The sequence below is a fragment of the Capricornis sumatraensis genome, chromosome 20 (assembly GCF_032405125.1).
Source record: "Capricornis sumatraensis isolate serow.1 chromosome 20, serow.2, whole genome shotgun sequence".
Classification (NCBI taxonomy): domain Eukaryota; kingdom Metazoa; phylum Chordata; class Mammalia; order Artiodactyla; family Bovidae; genus Capricornis; species Capricornis sumatraensis.
In genome coordinates, this window is record NC_091088.1 from 40,359,196 (window position 1) to 40,379,579 (window position 20,384).

General features: G+C 35.6%; 1 protein-coding gene across 5 annotated transcripts in view; it reads left to right on the forward strand.

Moving 5' to 3' along the window:
• CBFB (core-binding factor subunit beta) overlaps positions 1-19,031 on the forward strand; it is a 47,461-nt gene extending 28,430 nt beyond the window's left edge. For 4 of the 5 annotated variants that reach the window (XM_068992065.1, XM_068992068.1, XM_068992067.1 and 1 more), the window contains 2 exons: positions 5,545-5,640; positions 16,859-19,031. In XM_068992065.1, the coding sequence (XP_068848166.1) occupies positions 5,545-5,640; positions 16,859-16,927 (165 nt within the window). In that variant the 3' untranslated portion in view covers positions 16,928-19,031. Of the gene's footprint in view, positions 1-5,544; positions 5,672-16,858 lie in introns of all 5 variants that reach the window. The other variant, XM_068992066.1, reaches the window with a different exon arrangement.
• The last annotated feature ends 1,353 nt before the right edge of the window (positions 19,032-20,384 follow it).

The following is a 20,384-nucleotide window of genomic DNA, read 5'->3' on the forward strand; positions in this document are numbered from 1 at the left end:
ATAGTATAGAAGTTAGGAGTAGGAGCTTCTTGGTCATAGAACTGTGATTCCTGGCCCCACCACTTACCAGCTATTGTCAACAGCATATTTGTGTTAACCCTAAGTTAGTACTTTGAAGCCTCAGCTTCCAGTATGACTGTATTTGGAGATAGGGCCTTTATGGAGTATGCTCTTGTTGTTTAGTCACTAGATTGTGTCTGACTCTTTTGCAACCCCATGGACTGTAGCCCTCCAGGCTCCTCTGTGGGGTTTTCCAGCCAAGAATAGAGTGGGTTGCCATTTCCTTCTCAAGGGTATTTTCCTGACCCCGGGATCAAACCTGCATCTCATGTATTGGCAGGTGGATTCTTTTACCACTGAGCCACCAGTGAAGCCCTCTTATTGGGTTGATTAAGGTTAAATGAGGTCCGAAGAGTGGAGTCCCAATATGATAGGATTAGTGTCCTGATAAGAAACACAGAAGAGAGCTAGCTTGCTTATTCTCTCTGTCATGTGAGAACAAAATTCTCTAACAGTTGCTGAGGTACCTGGTAAGCTAAGAGATAAACAGAGGATAGTCACAACTCCATTTTAAAAAATTAAATTGTGTAAGTATTTCCGCTGAAATATTTTCACAGGTATTGTCTTTTTGCCTTTGTTCATAGTATCTTTGACAAACATTGGCAAGGATATGGAAAAACAGTTGGTGTGTTGTTTGATTACATAAAATTGACAAAACATTTGGAAAACTGGCAATAAATACTAAAACTGCACATGTGTGTATGTGTGATCCAAGAATTCTTTTCTGAGGCTTGGTGTGCAGTAGAAATGAATATATGTGTGTGTGTATATATTCATCAATATATACATACTAGGACATTTGTAACATCATTATTGGTTAATAGCCAGGAACTATATAAACTGCCCAAATGCCCACTAAACAGTCAAATTGGTAAATTGCATGTTCACACAGAGAAATAAAATGAAAATGAAAAACTACAACTAACCTGCCAAAGAGTGAATTTCACAAATATATTAAGGGTATTTAAAAAACCACATGCTATAGGAATACGTTTATATATCAAAGTACAAAAATAAGTAAAACTAATATTACATGGTGTTAAAAAGAACTGTAGTGATTTATCCTTGGGAGAGGAGGCTAGTTACTGGAATGGAGGAGAAGACGACTTCCAAGATGCTGGTAATGTTCTGTTTCTTCATGTGGCTTTTAGTTACACAGCAGGTTCAGTTTCTGAAAATTCATCAAGCTATCTCTTAGGACAGGGCTGTCCAGTAGAATTGAAATGTGAGCCACATTATGTAATTTAAAATTTTCTACAAGTCATATTTTTTAAAGTTTTTTTAATTACTAACTTTTGCATTTTATTTATCCCAGTATATCCAAAATATTATCATTTGAACATAAAGTGGATATAAACATCTATTGAGACATTTTTCCCTTTTTTGGGCAGTAAGTACTTGAAACCCAGTGTGTTTTCCACTTATTCAAATTAGCAACATTTCAAGTATGCAGTACTCACATGGCTAGAGGCTGTGCGACTGAACAACACAGCCCTAAGATATGTACTATTTTGTGTGTGTAATATACTTCAATAAAGTGTTTTGAAAGTTTCCCACAATGAAGATATTTCTGAGTACAGTTGTATAAACTCACAATTGAATCATGTTTGCTGATTGTATTTTCACTTCATTTTCTGTAATGTGTAAGGGGTAAATTTCAGTGTTGTTTTCCTATGTTTGATTTTCAATAATTGCAATTCTTTGAAAGCTGGAAAAACTGAAAAATTTGGCACTTCACCATTGAGTACTTTGATCAGAGATTTCCAGCTAATTTTGAACAAAATATAGCTAAAAGGACTCATTCACAGGAATCAAACAAAAAAAACAATGCCATTTTAGGAACTAGGTTGATATCAGAGGAGTTCTTCAAAGGCTCAAATTTTTAAAATCCAAAGTGCTTGTATAATGTCATGTGAATTTTTTGTGTCTTCAGCATCAGCTTTGTCACAGATTTTATAGTTCAGCCACTTTAACTGTGAATACATGGATATATTTGTAATTTATGCAACTCTGATATCCAGTTGATTGGTAGAATTCCTCACTAGTTTGGAAAATAATTGTTTGGGTAACAATTATGAATTACTTGTGTACCACAACTAATTCCTAGTAAGTTTCTATTTCATCATTTTAAAAATTCACCAAGAATATTATTATTTATACAGTGTTTAAATGTTTGTTGCACTGTTTGTATTTGTATTAGCAGTTTAAGAACTGACAGCTTTGTCTTTGTTGTTGTACTTTTTAAATTAATTCAGCAGTCACAAAAATGTTTCACCTTCAATATAATGACTTTCCAAAAGTTCTATTTTGATTCTATAATAAGGATAGAAAAATTTAGCCATTATTGGGATGAATAGATTTTTCTATTTAAAGTACCTGATGACACTGATGTAAAACTGGTATCCTAAAGCTTTTTGCAGGGTTTTTCTTTCAGCAAAGGCAACAGGCAAACAGCTTGGTTTTTTGTATGTGCACAAGAATGTGAGTGAAAATTTGGAAGAGTCGTTTGATTTAAATAAAGTTATGTTCTACAGAGTGGTGTTAAATGTACCGTTTGCAGCTGCACATGCTAAATTGTCGCCTTTGAAGTATATGTTGATGCTTCTTCAGCAGATTTATTTCTTTTGGTTTTCATGTGATCAGTGATAATCATCCTGGTCCCCACAGAGAATAGGAAATGTCATTATTTGTACAGATTATGCGTTCATCATCAGCTTTCTTGGATACAAGTTTGATTCTTAATTTTTCATTTAATACATACATCTATTTTTTAAATTCATTGCACAGAAAGGTGAGTATTACCAAACTGTAAAATAAATACAGTTGTAGATTTAGCTATACAATAAAGCCAAAATCAACATAGCAAGAATGGTTAAGAATAGTCTATTTGTATGCTCTGTGAGAACACTGCTAGACTTTTTTCCCCTGTGGGTTTCACAAACACCCAACCACTCTTGATGATGACCCCACCTGATTGCTTTGTGCAGACTGTGGTATAGACTATGGAGTAACAGATGAGTATAGCAGGTAGCTGGTGGGGACCGGAGTGCTGAAAGCCTCTCCCACGACTCCCTGAGTCTGGCTGGTGTTAGTTGTCCCTATCTGTTTTAGCGTACTTTATGGGTGAGTATGCAGTTTTATCAGCAAGTACTCTTTATACTATCCTTGAAAGGGAGGTGTTATTTAAGTTCCCACCAGGAAATGATCAAAATAACATGGGTCGCTGATTCTCTTTCAGTTTAGCCATTTATTAAAGTGTAGACACTGTTCATTATGCATACATTTCACATCTTACTAGAAAAGATGAAGCTGGAATTGTAGGTAGAGAGCTACCAAATCTCTCTTGGCTTTTTTTACTACAAATAATGGTAATAATTTCTTTTTATTTTAATAAGGTAAAAACCTATGATCCTTGCTAAAATACACATTAGTGGCTAATAACTGCCTTAGGGAGTTAGATTACATCTCATATGCTCTCATTTTATCTTTCAAGTCTTCTCTACTGTATTCAGTCACAACTGGTAATTATTTATTGATTTTTGTAATTATTTGTTCATTGTCCACCTGCCCTACTAGACCAGAAACTGCAGAAAAGCACTGATTGTTCCCACTCATTGCGTACATGGCACGCAGCACAGTGACTTGGGCATTATAAAGACTCACTGGACATTTGTGGAATAAATGAAATTAAGTGAATGAATACACAGAACAGAAGGGATATCCTGTTATCAGCAGACATGTCCTAGTTGATACCTAACTAAGAGAAAACCCTGAGGAGTTGGGAATAGTGTTCTTTTGTGGGTGTCTCTGCCTTATACATTACATTCTGAGAATACAATTGGTACATATAGTCATGTGTAGTCACATGTATAAATTTTATCTGTCCACAAGTGCTTATAAAAGAATAGGATTTATTGAATGTTGTCAGGTAGTGCACTTAAATTTTTTTTATGTTATTTAATCTCATGAAGTATTAGGGCTATGTGCATTCTTCATGAGAGTTTACTGAGGCTTAGAAAATGAAATACTCCTGGGTCACAAAGCTAGTAAATGCATCGTAAGAGTGGAAACTTGCTCACACTTTTCCGTTTTGTTTAGTCAGTGAAAATGACAAGTATTGAACAACCCTACTAACATAGCCAAATAAAGGATTTAGCACACAGAATAAGATATCGGCGGTATGCAGTTCAGGCCCGGTATAGCACATATTCCTGGGGGCTGTGGGTCCTTTCATTTTTCCTGCTGCACTGTGCTCAATGTGTATGGCTTAGTATTATGTGTGCAAGATGGATGCTGTATATCTGGTCATTGCATCAGTTCCCAGGGAGAAGGAAAGGTGACATGTCTCCTAAATGACTTTTAGAAGCCCCATCAGGTAACTTACACTTCTATATCATTGGCTCGAGCATTGTTACCTGGCCACCCGTTCCTGCAATGAAGCTGAGGCAGTTGAATATTAACTTTTTTTATTGTGTTTTCGATATTTTAATTCCATCAACTGTGCATTGAAAGTTCTAGTGTTGAGATGTATGTGGCTGCAAACAGTGAGGGAGCTTTAAATTGGAGTTTATTATGGTCAGGTTGTGCTTTAGAAGGCATGCTCTGATGGCTGTATTATGGCTTGGGGGATGACAGAATGGAAGCAGTAAGTAACTGCAGTAATTTAGTGAGAGTCCTTAGGAGCCTGAACCAGCAAAATGTTTGAAGGAATGAAAAGGAGACTAAAATGATTCAAAAAATAGGAGGTCACATGGATAGGATTTGGTGGTTGATTGGATCTGTAAAGATAAGAGGAGAGTAAAGTGTCAAAGGCAGTTTAGGTTCCCAGCTGAAATGAGTGAGTGGTGCTACCATCCAGACTAAAGTAAAGAGGGCGAGTTTAAATTGGTTGCCTTTTAGACACAAGAAGTTGGAGGTATCTGGGTTTCCTTCATGTACAGATCTTGATTCATCCATTGGGAAAGATTCAGGTAGATTTGTTACATGTTACAAATAATTTTCCTTGATAATATCCCTTGGAATTTTCTTTTTGTTGCCTAGAAGTTTCTAACATTTGTACAATCAATTCTGTTAATACTCTCTTCTATATTTCTGGCTTCAGTATTATAATTAGAGCATCCAGCCTGTCTTATCCCCACAGTGTAGAAGTATCTACTAATTTCTTTTTCCTTATACTCCCATGTCTTAAATATTGACTTGATTAGGATTTTATTTTGGTGAATAGGATGAGGTAAGGACAGAAAGGGGAAGAGCATTTTCATTTGTTAGAATGTGATTGAACGTGACTACGATTTCCAGGATGTTACATTAGCACACGAAAATAATGAGGTTTTTTTGGAGAAGTTGCTCTAATGTTTTTTTATGGCTTTGATGTTTTGAGAAATCTTATGTTCCTTTCTTTGAAAAAATAAATCACCCCCCCCATTTTAATTTTTTGATTATAAGTCAAAATTAAAATACCTATTTCATGTTTTCTTATGACAGCAGGAGGATGCCTTAGCCCAGCAGGCCTTTGAAGAGGCCCGAAGAAGGACACGTGAATTTGAAGACCGAGACAGGTCTCATCGGGAGGAAATGGAGGTGAGAGTTTCACAGCTGCTGGCAGTAACTGGTTAGTACTTTCCCCCAAACTCTCAGGCTCTATTTGTGATGTTTGTGCATGTTTTTAAGTAGTTTAATGTCTTTCATTTTTAAAAAGTGATGCTCTGTGACTTCCATGTTTATTAAATGTAATTGCTATAAAGAAACTTTAGTCTTAATTTTAAGGTTGTACATGAATTCCTCATTTATTGATCTTCCTAAAAATCATTTACTGAAAGGTATATTTTCTATTCATTGATCCAAATATCTGCTTTTGTCTTAAATGTCTTTTAGATTTTTGTGTAAAAACTATCTTATGTTATCATAGAATATATATTTTTAGAACATTATTAAAATGTTTGAGGAAAACATTTTCCACTTTTCTGTAAATATTTTGGCTTGATATTGTAACATTTAATTTTCAGTCCTCTGTATAGTCTCTTTACTAGAGGAGAATTGAATACTTTCAAACTACTACAAAGAATGGAATTAACTTAGACTATTTTTATTAAAATCTTTTTGTGATAAAGTGAAATAGACACCAAATTGACACCAAAAAAATATGTAGCTTAATTATTGGAAGGCTAACACTCTTACAACCATCGAGATAATTTTTTTTAATGCGACATTTACCCAGGTGTTCCCACCTCCATGCATGTGTTTAGTTATGACCTTATCTTTCTGCTCGAAAGTAGTCATTGCCTCAGTATTTGTAGTAATCACTTCCTTGTGTCTTTTTACAGTTTTATTACCCATGTCTGCTTCAGTCCTAAACATTCATATTTAGTCTTGTCCAGGACTTAAAGTTGATATGACTATCAACTAAATAGAGTAATTTCCAGGCATTAGAAAGTGTTCTGAAAACTGGTTGCACAAAAGTGTGAATGTGCTTACTTAATACTACTGAACTGTGTACTTAAAGATGGTTAAGGTGTCATTTTTATGTTATTTTACATATATTTTTCCATGTTAAAAACATTTTTTAAGTCAATGTTATATGATAGAGAAAATTTGTTGTTTTTCCATGCACAAAATTATATCTACACTATTTAAATTAGCATAAGTGTGTGTGTGTGTGTGTGTGTGTGTGTGTGTGTGTGTGTACACAAAGACAGTGGTTAAGATCCCAGACCCTGGAGCCAGATAGCAAGCTCTGAATCTGACTGCCACTTTGTCACCTCTGATAACGTGTTTCACTTTTCTGTGACTGAGTTTTCTCATCTATAATCATGCCTATCTCATACGTTCATCATAAAGATTAAATGAGTAAATATTAATACATGTGAAAGCACCTTTACAGAATGTGGCACTGACTAGGTGTCAGCTGACATTATTGATATTACTTCATATATATATTTGTTAAAATATTTTCTAAGGGAATTCACTAGTGGTCCAGTTGTTAGGACTCCGTGCTTTCACAGCCAAGGGCCCAGGTTCAATCCCTGGTTGGAGAATTAAGATCTTGCAAGCCATGTGGCATGGCCATATATATATAACAAATTAAAAAACCAAGTCTACTTAGTGCTTAGTGTATGAAACAGAATTATTGTTTAATGGTTGATATTTCCTTTTGTCAGTGAGTAAATCGATGTAATTGGCTGATAGCGACTGATGACCTCAAAAATACTTTCTAGCCAGGGGGAAAGACAGGAGGGATGTAATGCAGTAGTACATTTTTTTCCTTTGAAGCTTTTGCAATTCTTGTAATCAGACTTTCCATGGCATTTTCTTGGAGGATACTCGTTTCTGTAATAGTAAGAAGCTTTCAATGTGTAATATGCATTTGTTATCTGAACCTTTTTGCTCATGCTGTTTGTTCCTTGACTGAGAATTTACTCTTCTGCATATTCAAGGTCCAGCTCAAGTGTTATCTGTCAATCCCTTCTCTGATCTTCTTAATCATAATTAGCCCTTCTACTTTGTAATTTCCAGAGCTCTTATTTCTATTACTGTTGTTATTGAACAGTATGTTAGAACAATTAAAAACTTGTCTGTCCTCCATGTAGTATGATCCCCAGTGAAATGGGGTCCCTGATGTTTTGACCATGGCAGTACAGAGGAAGGGTGCTCACATCTGCCTTTGCCTGGGGGGTCACTTGCAGGGTTTTGAAGGAGGAATGTGAACTTGCCAGCAGGACAAGCTGGGGAAAGCATTCTGGACAGATGGAGCAATGTGCAAAGGAGTGAAGGACTAAGAGATCTTAGCATGTCAAAGAATGGGTCAGTCTTTCTGGAACAAACCTAACATAGCTTTAAAGGAACATCAGAATCATTTTATAAAAAGTGCTGCCCAGCTACATTATATTTGAAGAAAAGTGACTTGACAGCTGTTGGAACAGTTAATTAGAATATTTTTTGTATGTGATTTGCTTTACATAAAATTTTAGATTAATTGAGGCTAAGAATTGTCTTCTCTAAAATGTTAGTATAATAGTTCTTATAAATAATGTTTCTTGAAGAACATGTTGATGTGAGAATTTATATGTGTGTGTTTGTATATGAACAAAAAAATAGTGATATTTTTGTTGCTAAAGATGTCAAATAATTTCTTTCTCACATAGATAGTTTCCAGTGAGTTTTATGTCAGTGATTGAGCACATGGGCTTTGTAGTCACCTGGTTCATCAATTGCCAGCCTCTCTCATGTCTGTTTTGTCAAAGAAATTGTTGTGAGAATTAAATGGGAAAATGCTTATATGGCACTTGGTGTGTGTGTATGCTCTCAGTAAATAATAGCTCTAAAGTACTTCTTAGCACTAAAAGCTCTACCACAGTGCTGGTTGCAGTTAATTAAATTATCTGGCTAACAAGAACATCCTTTTCGTTCTCTATAAAGTGTATTGGGGCACTTTCCCTGCATTATGACCTAAAGCGTAGAGAAAATGGCTTGGTTTCCATCAATGATTTAAGATCCTGTAGTCCCTAATGGCAATAATTTAAGAAGTCAGTTCTTGTAGAGAACTGTCATCTAGAAAATTGGGCTGGAGACTCCAGAATTCGCACTGGCAGTCTCTTAGGGGAGTTTTGGGTATGCATGTCTTTTGGCACTTTGTAAATGTGTATTTTTCTTCCCTTAAAAAAAAAAAATTCGTAACAAATTCCTGATGTCGGGTTATTTGTTGTAGTTTACCTCCTCTTTTCTGAAAGGAGAACACTGGAGAAAAATACTGTGGTTCTCCCCCTCCCCCCAGTAATTCAGATATCTGTAAGAGGATCTTAAAAAATAGAATCAAACATTCTTTTTGTTTTTAATTTTGTTTTTTAAAAAGTAACAATTTTATGAAAAATGGGTTTTTTACATTCACCTGGATAAAGTTATTATTTTCATTTCAAGAAACTGAGACTCTGAGAAAAATTGACTTTGTGTCCTTGAAATAGTTGGTTAATGAAGAGAAGAGTGAAGACTTAAACCAGTTTCCTAAGCAGAAGTTTTTCCACCAGTACAGCCTAGCACTGGGAAATGAATTTCCACATCACCCACAAAGATGATTAAGTTGAAAAATAAAATCTCCCAGAAGAGGTCAGAAACCGTTTTGCCTGAAAAAGAAAAAACTGAGGAAGAAAAGAATAATAAGGATTCTAGTGGGTGGTCCTGACGCCTGACTGGAGACCAGGGCCAAGGAGCAGCGGTAAACTCGTGGGTGGCAGTAACCCAGTAAGTGGACCTTGGAGGCTTAAGATCCTGGCAGCATGGAGGCTTGGGGATGTCCTGGCCCTGTTTGGATAACCTCTGAGGCCTCTAGCCTTGGCTTGCTAAACTTGTAACAGTGGGGCTCATGAGCATTTAGTATGTGTAGCTGGTTAAGGTTACTGACAGAAGGAAGCAGAATTCCAAGTGGTTTTGGTTTTCCCCAGTGTCTTTTAACCTGAAATCAGTTCTAAAACTCCTGGAGTGATTGCATTTTTATACCTTTTGAATTTTGTATCATCTATTACCTGTTAAGAGAATGTTTGTTGGTTGTGTTAACACAGAATGATGAAAACAGAAGATTCTCAAACTTTTTTTTTTAATGTGAATTTCTATCTTCATTTGAAATTTTACATAGGACTTTAATGCATAAAACAGCTAAAGGCGGGCACTGCTCTGGTTGAAGCAGGGGGAGGGAGTATTCTGGTCTCCCTCTGGAGTCCCTGGGATGTTTTCAGGGAACCCAGTAACTGGCAGAATGTAACTTGAGAACCTTTCAGGTAGTAGATGAGGATGAGGCTTCTAATAGACTGCCCTGGTTTTGAATCCTAGCTCTACTACTTGTTGCTACATGACACTGGGAAAGTTGCTTAAATTCTTGACTCTCATCTGTAAATTGGAGGTAACACCGTATTTCCCAGGATACTGCCTAACTCAGTATATGACACTTAAAATGGAACTCACTGGAAGCTGGTTTCTTCACCCCTCTCTTTCATTTTTGTTTATTTATTTTTAATTGGAAGGTAATTGCTTTACAATGTTTCGTTGGTTTCTGCCATGCGTCAGCATGAATCAGCCATAGATATACATATGTCCCCTCCCTCTTTAACTTCCCTCCCACCTCCCACCCCATCCCACCCCTCTAGGTTGTCACAGAGCACTAGATTGAGCTCCCTGCATCATGCAGCAAATTCCCATGGGCTATCTGTTTTACATGTAGTAATGTATGTATTTCAGTGCTGCTCTCTCAGTCTGGCCCAGCCTCTCCTTCCCCCACTGTGTCCACAAATCTGTTCTCTATTTCTGCATCTCTTGCTGCCACACAAATAGGTTCATCAATACCACTTTTCTAGATTCTGTGTCTATGCATTAATATATGACATTTTTCTTTTTCTGACATACTTCAGTCTGTGTAACAGGCTCTAGGTTCATCCACCTCACTTGAACTGACTCAAGTTCATTCCTTTTTATGGCTGAGTAATATTCCACTGTATATATGTACCACAGCTTCTTTATCCATTCATCTGTTGATGAACATCTAAGTTGCTTCCATGTCCTGGCTAGTGTAAAATAGTGCTTCAGTGAACATTTGTGGTACACGTGTCTTCTAGAATTGTGGTTTTCTCAGGGTATATGCCCAGTAGGGGGATTGCTGGGTCATATGGTAGTTTTATTCCTAGTTTTTAAAAAAATCTCCATACTGTTCTCCATAGTGGCTATATCAATTTACATTCCCACCAACAGCGCAAGAGGAGTCCCTTTTCCCCACATCCTCTCCAGCATTTATTGTTCATAGATTTTTTTATTCATCCCCTCTTTCTGTGCATCTTAGCTCACAGTGTATCTGGAGTGGCAGTAAAGGCAGGCATATCCTAACTTGGACTGTGAAAGTCAAAGATATGTTGCCAAGCTATTTTGTATCCTGTGCTGTTTCTTTCTTTGTTTTTTTAACAATACTAAACAATTTTGCATTTTTCTGGCTTCTCTTGGGGTTGAGTAGTGATGAGGAGAGGGTACAAATTTCCTGTATTTGGTGATATTTCTTGATCTAAGGACTACATGGGTGTGTTTACTTTGTGAAAAATGCATCAATCATATATTTATGGTTTGTACACTCTTCAGTACAGAAGACAAAAAATACTTTTTAGATTAAAAAAAAGTAGACTTAAAAACAGAAAAAGTAATCAAAGACATTTATTCTGTAAAGTGCCTGCCTATTGATGTCTGTTGTCACATAGAAGTAACCCATGCCTCCTTACCTGAGATTCTTTCCACGACTTGAAAACATTGACATGCTATGCATGGCAGTCTTTTATGTTACACATCTCTGTAACTGTAATTTCACTGCCTTACTTTGGGATTTTGTGAAAGAAGATTGAAGTTAATAATTTCATAAGGTAGAGGCTGAGTGCTTTGATCATAAATAAGTTGTAATAATACCTCTGTCATCTGTTCTATAGCAGCTCACACACACTCAGTGTGTCCAGAGACTGCCTTCAGCTTGATTGGCCTCTTAACCTAAAACTGTGATATAGTACTATTGGCTCTTAATTCAGCTGCAGGGTGACAGGGTGCTGAAAGAGATTTTCTCTGTCATTATCTAGAAAATGCTTTCATTTGTTTAGGTTATAAAGTCTTAGCAAATAAATTATTGTCTTTAATGTCAGAGAATGGGTAAACCATTGTTGCTTATTCTGCTATAAGCAGTTTTAGTACAGTTCAGCAAATCATATGGGAATTTTATGTGGAAACTATTTGGAAATAAAAACAGGCGAAAGACTATGTGGTTTTTATATTTATGTTTTGTATGTTTTTGGAGCCTTCGATTCTGTGTGGTCCCAAGAAAATTTCAGCCTCTTATTTATTTTAAATTCCCACAGACTTCAGTTTTCACATCACTTAACTCTATCAACACTTATTTTTATGTAGGGACAAATTAACATAAAAATCTGTCCATACTGGACCTTCCTGAGGTGTATTTTGGACAGTAGATGAAAGTGAAGTAGGAATATAAACTCAGACTAGAGTGAGCACCGGAAGCGGGTTAGTGAGGGAGAACAAGAATGCCAGGTCTGCCTTCTCCCACACAGAGGGAGAGGGCCTTGTTTGCTAGATACCATAGGAGAGGCAGACCTTACTAAAATTCTTGTAATTTTAACTTTAATTCATAAAAATCACTCATCTACAGGACACAGTGTATTTTTTATTTTAAGATTTGAAAAGTTCATGTAGATAAATTGGGAAGTTACAAGCAGCTTTGTAGTGATAGTAGCAGCATGAGTGCTTAGTATGCGCCAGGCAATATATGCTGCAATATTGGTTTTACATTTGATTCTTAATTGCTCTTAGAAGATGTAACTCCCTTTTGTGGAGCTGAGGCTGAAAAAGGGTAAGAAGCTTATATAAGCTCAGGTTACTAAAGTGTAGAGCTGCCCTATCCAAGCCCGGAAATGTCAGTTATTTCCACCATCTCTTTTATTTTTAAAATGCCACTTCAAAGTTTTCCTGAAGTATACTTTATAAGAACTGTATTTTTTTTAATGTGCCTAGTAGACCAGCTCTTGAAGTCTACTTAGTTATTGTCTTCTGACCTTGTTTTTACCTTTTTTATGAGTTTGGAGAAAGTGCGTTTCTTTCTGTTGTATTAGGACTTGAAATTTCTGCTTTGTGTCTCATCTTGCCTTAGCTGTCAGGAGAAATAGCAGTTACTTAGGAGGCTGACATTAATAGTAATTGTAAGGTAAAGGTTCATTTTCTTTAGCGTTCTGAATTTGTGTTTTCACTGCCACCAGCTGACTGTGAAACCTTGGGGGAGCCATGTAACATTCTTGGTCTCGGATGTATCATGTGTAAGGAAGAGTTGAACTAGAGCTCTACAAAGCACAGTGCTGCTCTAAACTTCTATCATGCTATGTTCTAGCCTTTAGCCAAGTGTTAAACATAAAGTGATTTGCACATTATGTTGGTGTAGTATACACTCAATAAGTTTGGATCTATTTTTAATTATTAGGGCATTTTCTCATGAAGAGTTTTCTGCAGTTTGATGATCTTGATAATAAAAGAAAGGAAGTCAGCCAGGTTTTATTCATTTTCCCTTGGGTATCCCTGCTCTTGGCTACTTTGCACGGCTCTGATGAGCAGAGAAAGCTCCAGCATCTGGTGAATGTCTTTGTCTCTTCATTTTGAGCACATCCCATGACTGCCATCTAGAAACTGGATTTGCCATGTTTCTGGGTGATAAAGAAAACAGGGGCAACTGGTAGTGAGGGGTCTGTAGTAAAATGTCTAGATTAATTCTTTATAAAAACTAAAAACAGATTTGTATTCTGAACAAGCTCATGGGTGTCTGCTTTATATTAAAACCCTATTCTGAAATATTGTTAATAAAAAATTAGAATCAAGGGCCTATCTGGATTGACTGGGGAGAAAGAAACTAGAAATTACAGGCTTTGTGCTTTTAAAATAATCAGGTTCAGAGTTTCTTTGCCATCATCTTGTCTAGTTTGTTACTCAGAATTCTTTCTGAAATATCCAGCCTTCGTTAGAAAACTGCCACAGTTTAAAGCACTGCTTTTCAAGGCAGTGTATCCAGCTTTTGAATTCCAGTCGTGTGGAATCTGTTTCATTGGACATAAATGTGTCTGTATTTGTCTCCTTCATATGACAGCACATACATCTTCATTTCTAGCATTAAATTTCCTCCCAGTCTCCCCGATATCTCATTCTTCTCTCTTCTGCTCTCATTCATACTGTCAGACTTCCTTTTATTTTTTTCAGTTTTTGATTCTCCATCATAGTGTCTTTTACATCTTCCTCATTCCTTCTTTACAATGTAAGTAGAAATTAAAAACACAGAAAGCAAAATAACTTTCCATGCTTTCACTAAAAATATATTTTAAACAAATAAACCCATACCAACCTCTGCACAGTCCTGACTAGTAGGGAGGACTCTAGCTGCTGATGACTGTTTTTGTCACTCATTTGGAGTCATCCCATTATTAAAATAATTTTTTTTCTTTTACTTCACTGAATTTTTTAAAAAATACATATTTATTTTTTATTGGAGTATAATTGCTTTACAGAATTTTGCTGTTTTCTGTCAAACCTCAACATCAATCACCCATAGATATACATAAATCCCCTCCCTTTTGAATCTCCCTCACATCTCCCTCCCCACCTCACCCCTCTAGGTTGATGCAGAGCCCCTGTTTGAGTTTCCTGAGCCATATAGCAAATTCCCATTGGCTATCTATTTTACATATGGTAATGTAACTTTTCCATGTTACTCTTTCCATTCATCTCACCCTCTCCTCCCCTCTCCCCATGTCCGTAAGTCTGTTCTCTATGTCTCTTTCTCCATTGTTTTCCTGTAAATAAATTCTTTGGTACCATTTTTCTAGATTCCTTATATACGAATTAGAATACGATATTTATCTTTCTCTTTCTGACTCACTTCACTCTGTATAATAGGTTCTAGGTTCATCCACCTCATCCCAATTATTAAAATAATTCGAAAATTACTCTTATTCCAAGACAAAAGCTGAAATACCTTTTTCACAAAGTATTACTGGTAGGTTAGTAGTGATTTATAAATATATAATTAGGATTGATTTTTCTCAGTGTTTCTTCATTGCTCAGCCCCTTTCTAACCTTCATTGACTGAAACCAGATGCTTATATTACCATCTCTGATTTTGCAGAATTGATCTGTCCTTACACTACATTTAGCATTGATTCTGTACAGAACATAACTTGTTTTTCTGATGCATATGCATTCTGTCGCTCTTTCAGTCTGTACCCATGTAGCATAACATTAACCTGACTAGTCAATCAAAAGGAATGTGCCAAGATGTAGTCAGCGTGTAAAAATAGTTAAGGTTTGCTAGAAGAATACATCACAGTTTATAAGAGAGACCGTAGAAATTAGTGTTGGGTTTTCATCTGTTTGAAAGTGAATAAGGCAGTGTCATTTCTGTCTAAACAGCATAACCTTCTTGAGACATGACGATGAAACTGGAGCTTCCGACTAAACATGATTTTACAGCACAGGTGTGACTTGTTGAGATATTTCACTGAAGGTCAAGGATGCACATTCCCTAACAGTTATTTCAGATCTTAATAATTGAAATCAGAACTTTCAACTTTTGGTTGTTTCCCAAAACTGACAGACAGTGGATAATCAGTTGGTGACAATAATACATGATTCCATTTAGCTAAAGATGGCACAGGTTAATTGCTGTCAGTCTTGGTTGCTGGCATATAACAAAGGTGGCTAAAACAAGATCTAAATGAAAGATGATGGTGGCTTGGACTAGGGTGAGAGTGATAGGAATTAGTCAGAAGTGTCAGATTCAGGATTTATTTAAATGTAGAGCTCTCAGAATTTGCTGTTGGATGTGAGAGAAAGACATGTTGAGGGTTTTTTGCCGAAACAACTGGTAAAATGGAGTAGCCTCTAGCACAGGAAAACTGTTGCTGAAGGAACTAGGTTCTATAAACAGATGTTTGTGCTTGACTGACATTTGTAGTAACTAAAGAACACTTATGGAAGAAAGATGCACTGGAATTTGTGAGAGACTAAAAGTAGATATTATATGTGGATCAAGTGGGGGGCACTTATATTAAACCTGTATATTTCATGTTGATGTTTGGAAGAAACCAAAACAATACTGCAAAGCAATTATCCTTCAATTAAAAATAAATTTTAAAAAACTGTATATTAGCAGAGTACAATATGTTCATTAGTCATGTACAATATGTTCATTTTTAGATGCTCTCTATTATTTCCCATAGTTTAAGTAGAAATTTTATTCTAAACTGAAACTTGAAATCCTCAATGTTTATAATTGTCAAGCATCTTAGTTGTTTAGTATTGTTGTAAAGATATATCCAGGTATAAACAAGTGCACCAAGGACTCTCATATCATATTTTTTTTGAGATAATACTTTATTCATAGTAATTCTGAATTTTATTTCCTGGTAAGGAGATTTCTGGTTAAAACCCAGATGGCAGAGATAGAATACAGTGAGAGATAAAATTCACTACTGTATTTTTGTTATATACTTCTTATGACTCAGTTTCTTTATCCATAAAATGGATAAACAATAGCACCTGTGTTATAGGTGGTTGGCAGGGATTAAATTAATTAAATTAATTCATCCATGTGAATTGCTTAGAACAGTGCCCAACATATAGTTAGTGCTTGATGGATATCAGCTTTTTAAAAAATGTATTTATTTATTTATATGTATATTTAATTGAAGAATAGTTAATTTACAGTGTTAGTTTCAGGTATACAGCATAATGATTCAGATATGTATATATTCTTTTCCCTTATAGGTTATTACAAAATACTGAGCATAGTTCCCTATGCTATACGATCCTTGTTGGTTCTCTATTTTATATAGTAGTATGTAAAATGTCTGCTGGTATTAAAAGAGAAAATGGGAAAGTTTGCTTCTAAGACGATTGGATGGTGTGTTCAAATTAAACCCTTTAGTCCCAAAACTATAAATAAAGGATTTGTTACTCTTTTACCCACAGTACATATTTTGATAATGCTCTTTTGCATATAATGAGATTTTTATTCTTGGTTTTTAAGGAAACTATAGCAAAATATTTCATACATAATCTATATTGTTCTTTTCCTCTTAACATGTGGAGATACTGGCTGAAAATTTGCAAACTGAAAATTTGCAAACTGGCTGAAAAGTTGCAAACTTTTTTTATATGTGCTACTGTATTTTATATTTATTAGCACTTTGATTTTCAAAACACATTTTCACCCTAAATTATAATTTTGTCATTGCAGGCAAGAAGACAACAAGACCCTAGTCCTGGTTCCAGTTTAGGTGGTGGTGATGACCTCAAACTTCGCTAATTGGTGGCACAAAAGATGTGACTCCATCTTTACATATTCATTGTTTCTAGTCTGCAGAAATAATTAATTAAAAGACCAGAAACTGTGATAACTGGAGGTACTACGGTTTATTTCTCAACCTTAGGCAGTAACAAGACATCACAAACTGCTCTGGTTTTGCACTATAATACCTGCATTTCTAATTAAGTATGCATGTAGCCAGTAATAATTTGAATTTTTTTCTATGCAAGCTTACCTTGTTGGCATTATTTTAGTGAGTTGAAACTATCTACTTGTAAAATTTTTTTTCCTTCATTTTAATTTAAAAGTTCATGTCATTTTTTAAAAGTCAAGAAATTAACATTTTTACCAGAGGGTTTTTTCCCCCTAATCAGTTGCTCTAGTTTTTTTTTTTTTTTTTTTTTTTCCTTCAGTTTTAGATGTGTTGGTTTATTCAGCTTCATTTTAGATAAACATTCTTGGCTTTTTTGTTGTGTTTCCCCTGTTTCCTTTTGTGTTTTTATAGTTTATGGCATTTTAAAACTGCTGATGGTTTGCATTATTTACAAGCTGAAAACCTTGTAGCATAGAGCTGTCTGCCATGCCTTCTAACACAAAGTTTACAGTTAAAGTTGCAGTATCCTTTTAAATGTTGATAATCAGCTCCTTTTCTTTCCTTTTTAAACATAAAAAAATTTTAATTGGTATTAACTCTAGTCTGCCCCAGATCATTTTAGATTCTGTTCTATAATCATGAGTTTGTATGGAGATACTCTCAATATTCTACTGAAATGCCTAAAGAAGTCACAGGCTGGCTTCTGTTTTATTCAGGGATTTTTTTTTTTAAGTCAATCAGAAAGGGATACTGGAGCTTCTTCATGTATGTAACAGCATATTAAACTGGAGACAGTGATGAATCAGCTACAAAGGTAATATTGTATTAAAATCATGTTTAAGATAGCTGCTTTTATTTGTATTTTATAATGCATGCTTTTGTAAAAAACAATGCTGAGTGATGAAAGATTAGTCTTAGAAAATGTACATCTATGCAGAGGGTACATTTTCTTCCATTAATTATTCTGGAGAAAAAATTCACAGGTTATATATATATGGTATTTTCCAAAAGGACTATTAATAGAACCTTTTGAGATGAATTAGTATAAGAATATTTTTTAAATAGGCTCATTGTCAAATTGATTGCAGCTTTTTTTTTTAATACAAACTGGAAAGAAACGTAAGTTATTTGGCACCTCCTTACAAATATTTTTCATGGTTACGTTCATTTAATGTTACTGCATTTCTGAGTTTTTGCAAAAATGTATTTTATCATAGTAGACTGGCATTATTATAAAGAGTTTGAAAAAACTGACATGGTCAATTCAGAAAATGAACTGAAGTCTGAATAAGGTCATTGCATTTAAAACAGATATACACTTGACTGATGAGGGAGGTGTGACTTTCAATGTATATAGGTCTTATAATTCAAAAACATATCCTGTATCTCAGAATAAAAGTATGTGTTATATATTTGAAGTCATGCATGGTAAGGAGTGTGTTTAAATCATTATAAACAATATGCATCATAAAAGACCATGCTGATCTTGTGTAACTAAGTACTATGAATGAATTGGTTGGATTTTGATATTGTGCAGCTCACATGTTTACACACTCAGTGCCCTAATTTCCCTTGAGGGAATTGCCTTTTAAATGGTCCTTCTAATGCTGTTTTAAGGTTACTTTATCACAGAGATCCTTGGTTTTCGACTCTGCACTTAAATTTTGTTTTTTTAAAAAACATGATGGCACATTTTTTCTATTGCTTCTAGCTAAGGGCTTTTTCAGTCCACCAGTAACTAAGATCAAACGCTATTAAATGTTCATGTTACCATCCTTCTGTAAATACGGGATTGTTCTTGTCATTTAGCATTGTACTGCTTCCATCTATCTTAATGCTGGCATTAAGATCATGAGCCCTTTTTCTCCAGTAGTGCAGGCTTTGAAAACTTTTATTATTAAGTTATTGATGCAATTTGATATTTTTCCATAATCTGTATTTAAACAAAATTACATCATTGCATCATCTTTTCTAAATTCATCTCCATTAAAACTTGCCTTAAGCTACCAGATTGCTTTTGCCACCATTAGCCATATTGTGTGTTTGTATGTTTAATTTACTTTCACAATAAACTTCTGTGTAGTGAACTTCTGGGTCTTGGTTCTTCATTAACAATAATCCAGCAATTTCTGTTCCAGTGTTCATTATGGCACAAAAATTGATTTTGTATCTGAATTGTACTTGCATCCTGCTATTTACCCTTAAAAAAAACCAACAGCGGCATCTAGTGGTCATTTCTGTTAATTCCAAAGAAAACCTTTAATGTAGATAACAGAAAGAATACTAACTTCCCAATGTATATTATAGTTTTCAAAGTCTGCCTTGATTTACCCAGCCTGTGAGATACGACCATAGAGTAGTCACGTTGGAGGGAAGGAAGAATTCCAAAAGTTACACATCCAAGTAACTGCCATCTTTCAAACTATTCATTTTAGGAATACACATTCAGTTTGACTGTGCTAGTGTCATATCAGACATTCTTAGGACTTTTCTTGGCATTTTCCTACACCAGAAAATTAAACCATTTACTTTAGAAGCATACCTTAAGCTTGATCATAAGAAAATAATTATTCACCACCAGACTTATTGCAAATAACAAATATCTTTAATGCTGAATTGACACCATGAAGCAAAATTCCAAAGAGTTAGATTCATACTGTGAGAGTTAATTTCAAAAATTTTGAGTCGTAGCATCGCAGTTTCAGTAATTACCTCTAGAAACAGGTATTTGGATATGTTTGGGGCTACCTGGGAAAGAAATGCCTTACTTGATTTATGCCTCGTTTGGCACTAGGGAGATTTTTCAAGCTATCAGAAGCCATTGTGTGAATTATCCATCGGTGCATAACACATTGCCCCAAAACTTAGCAGCTGACAATAAACACCATCTCAGTTCCTGTGGGTCAGAAATCGAGAAGCAGCTAAGCCCAGTGGTCTGATCCAAGGTCTTTCCTGAAGTCAGATGGTCATCCTGAGCTATGTAAGACAACTGTGGCTGAAAGATCCTCCCAAGCCCACTCGTGGTCATTGGATGAATGACCGTGCATGGTGATGGGGTGTTGGGGATGGAAACCTCCTTCCTCGGCATATGGGTATCTCTATCGGGCAGCTCATGACTTGGTAGCTGGCTTTCCCAGAAAGTGATCAAGGAGGTGTGCATGCCTAAGATGAAAGCCACATCTTAATAACCTCATTTGGGGCTGCCATACTCCATATGTTAAGTAACTGGGTCAGGCCCACACTGGAAGGGAGAAGTACTGAGCATCTCGTGAAGGGTGGGGTGTCCGAGTCTGAACATGTTTTTAAAACCACCACAGTCATTTTGCCACATGAGTGTAAGTATTTATAAGACAACATTGGTGT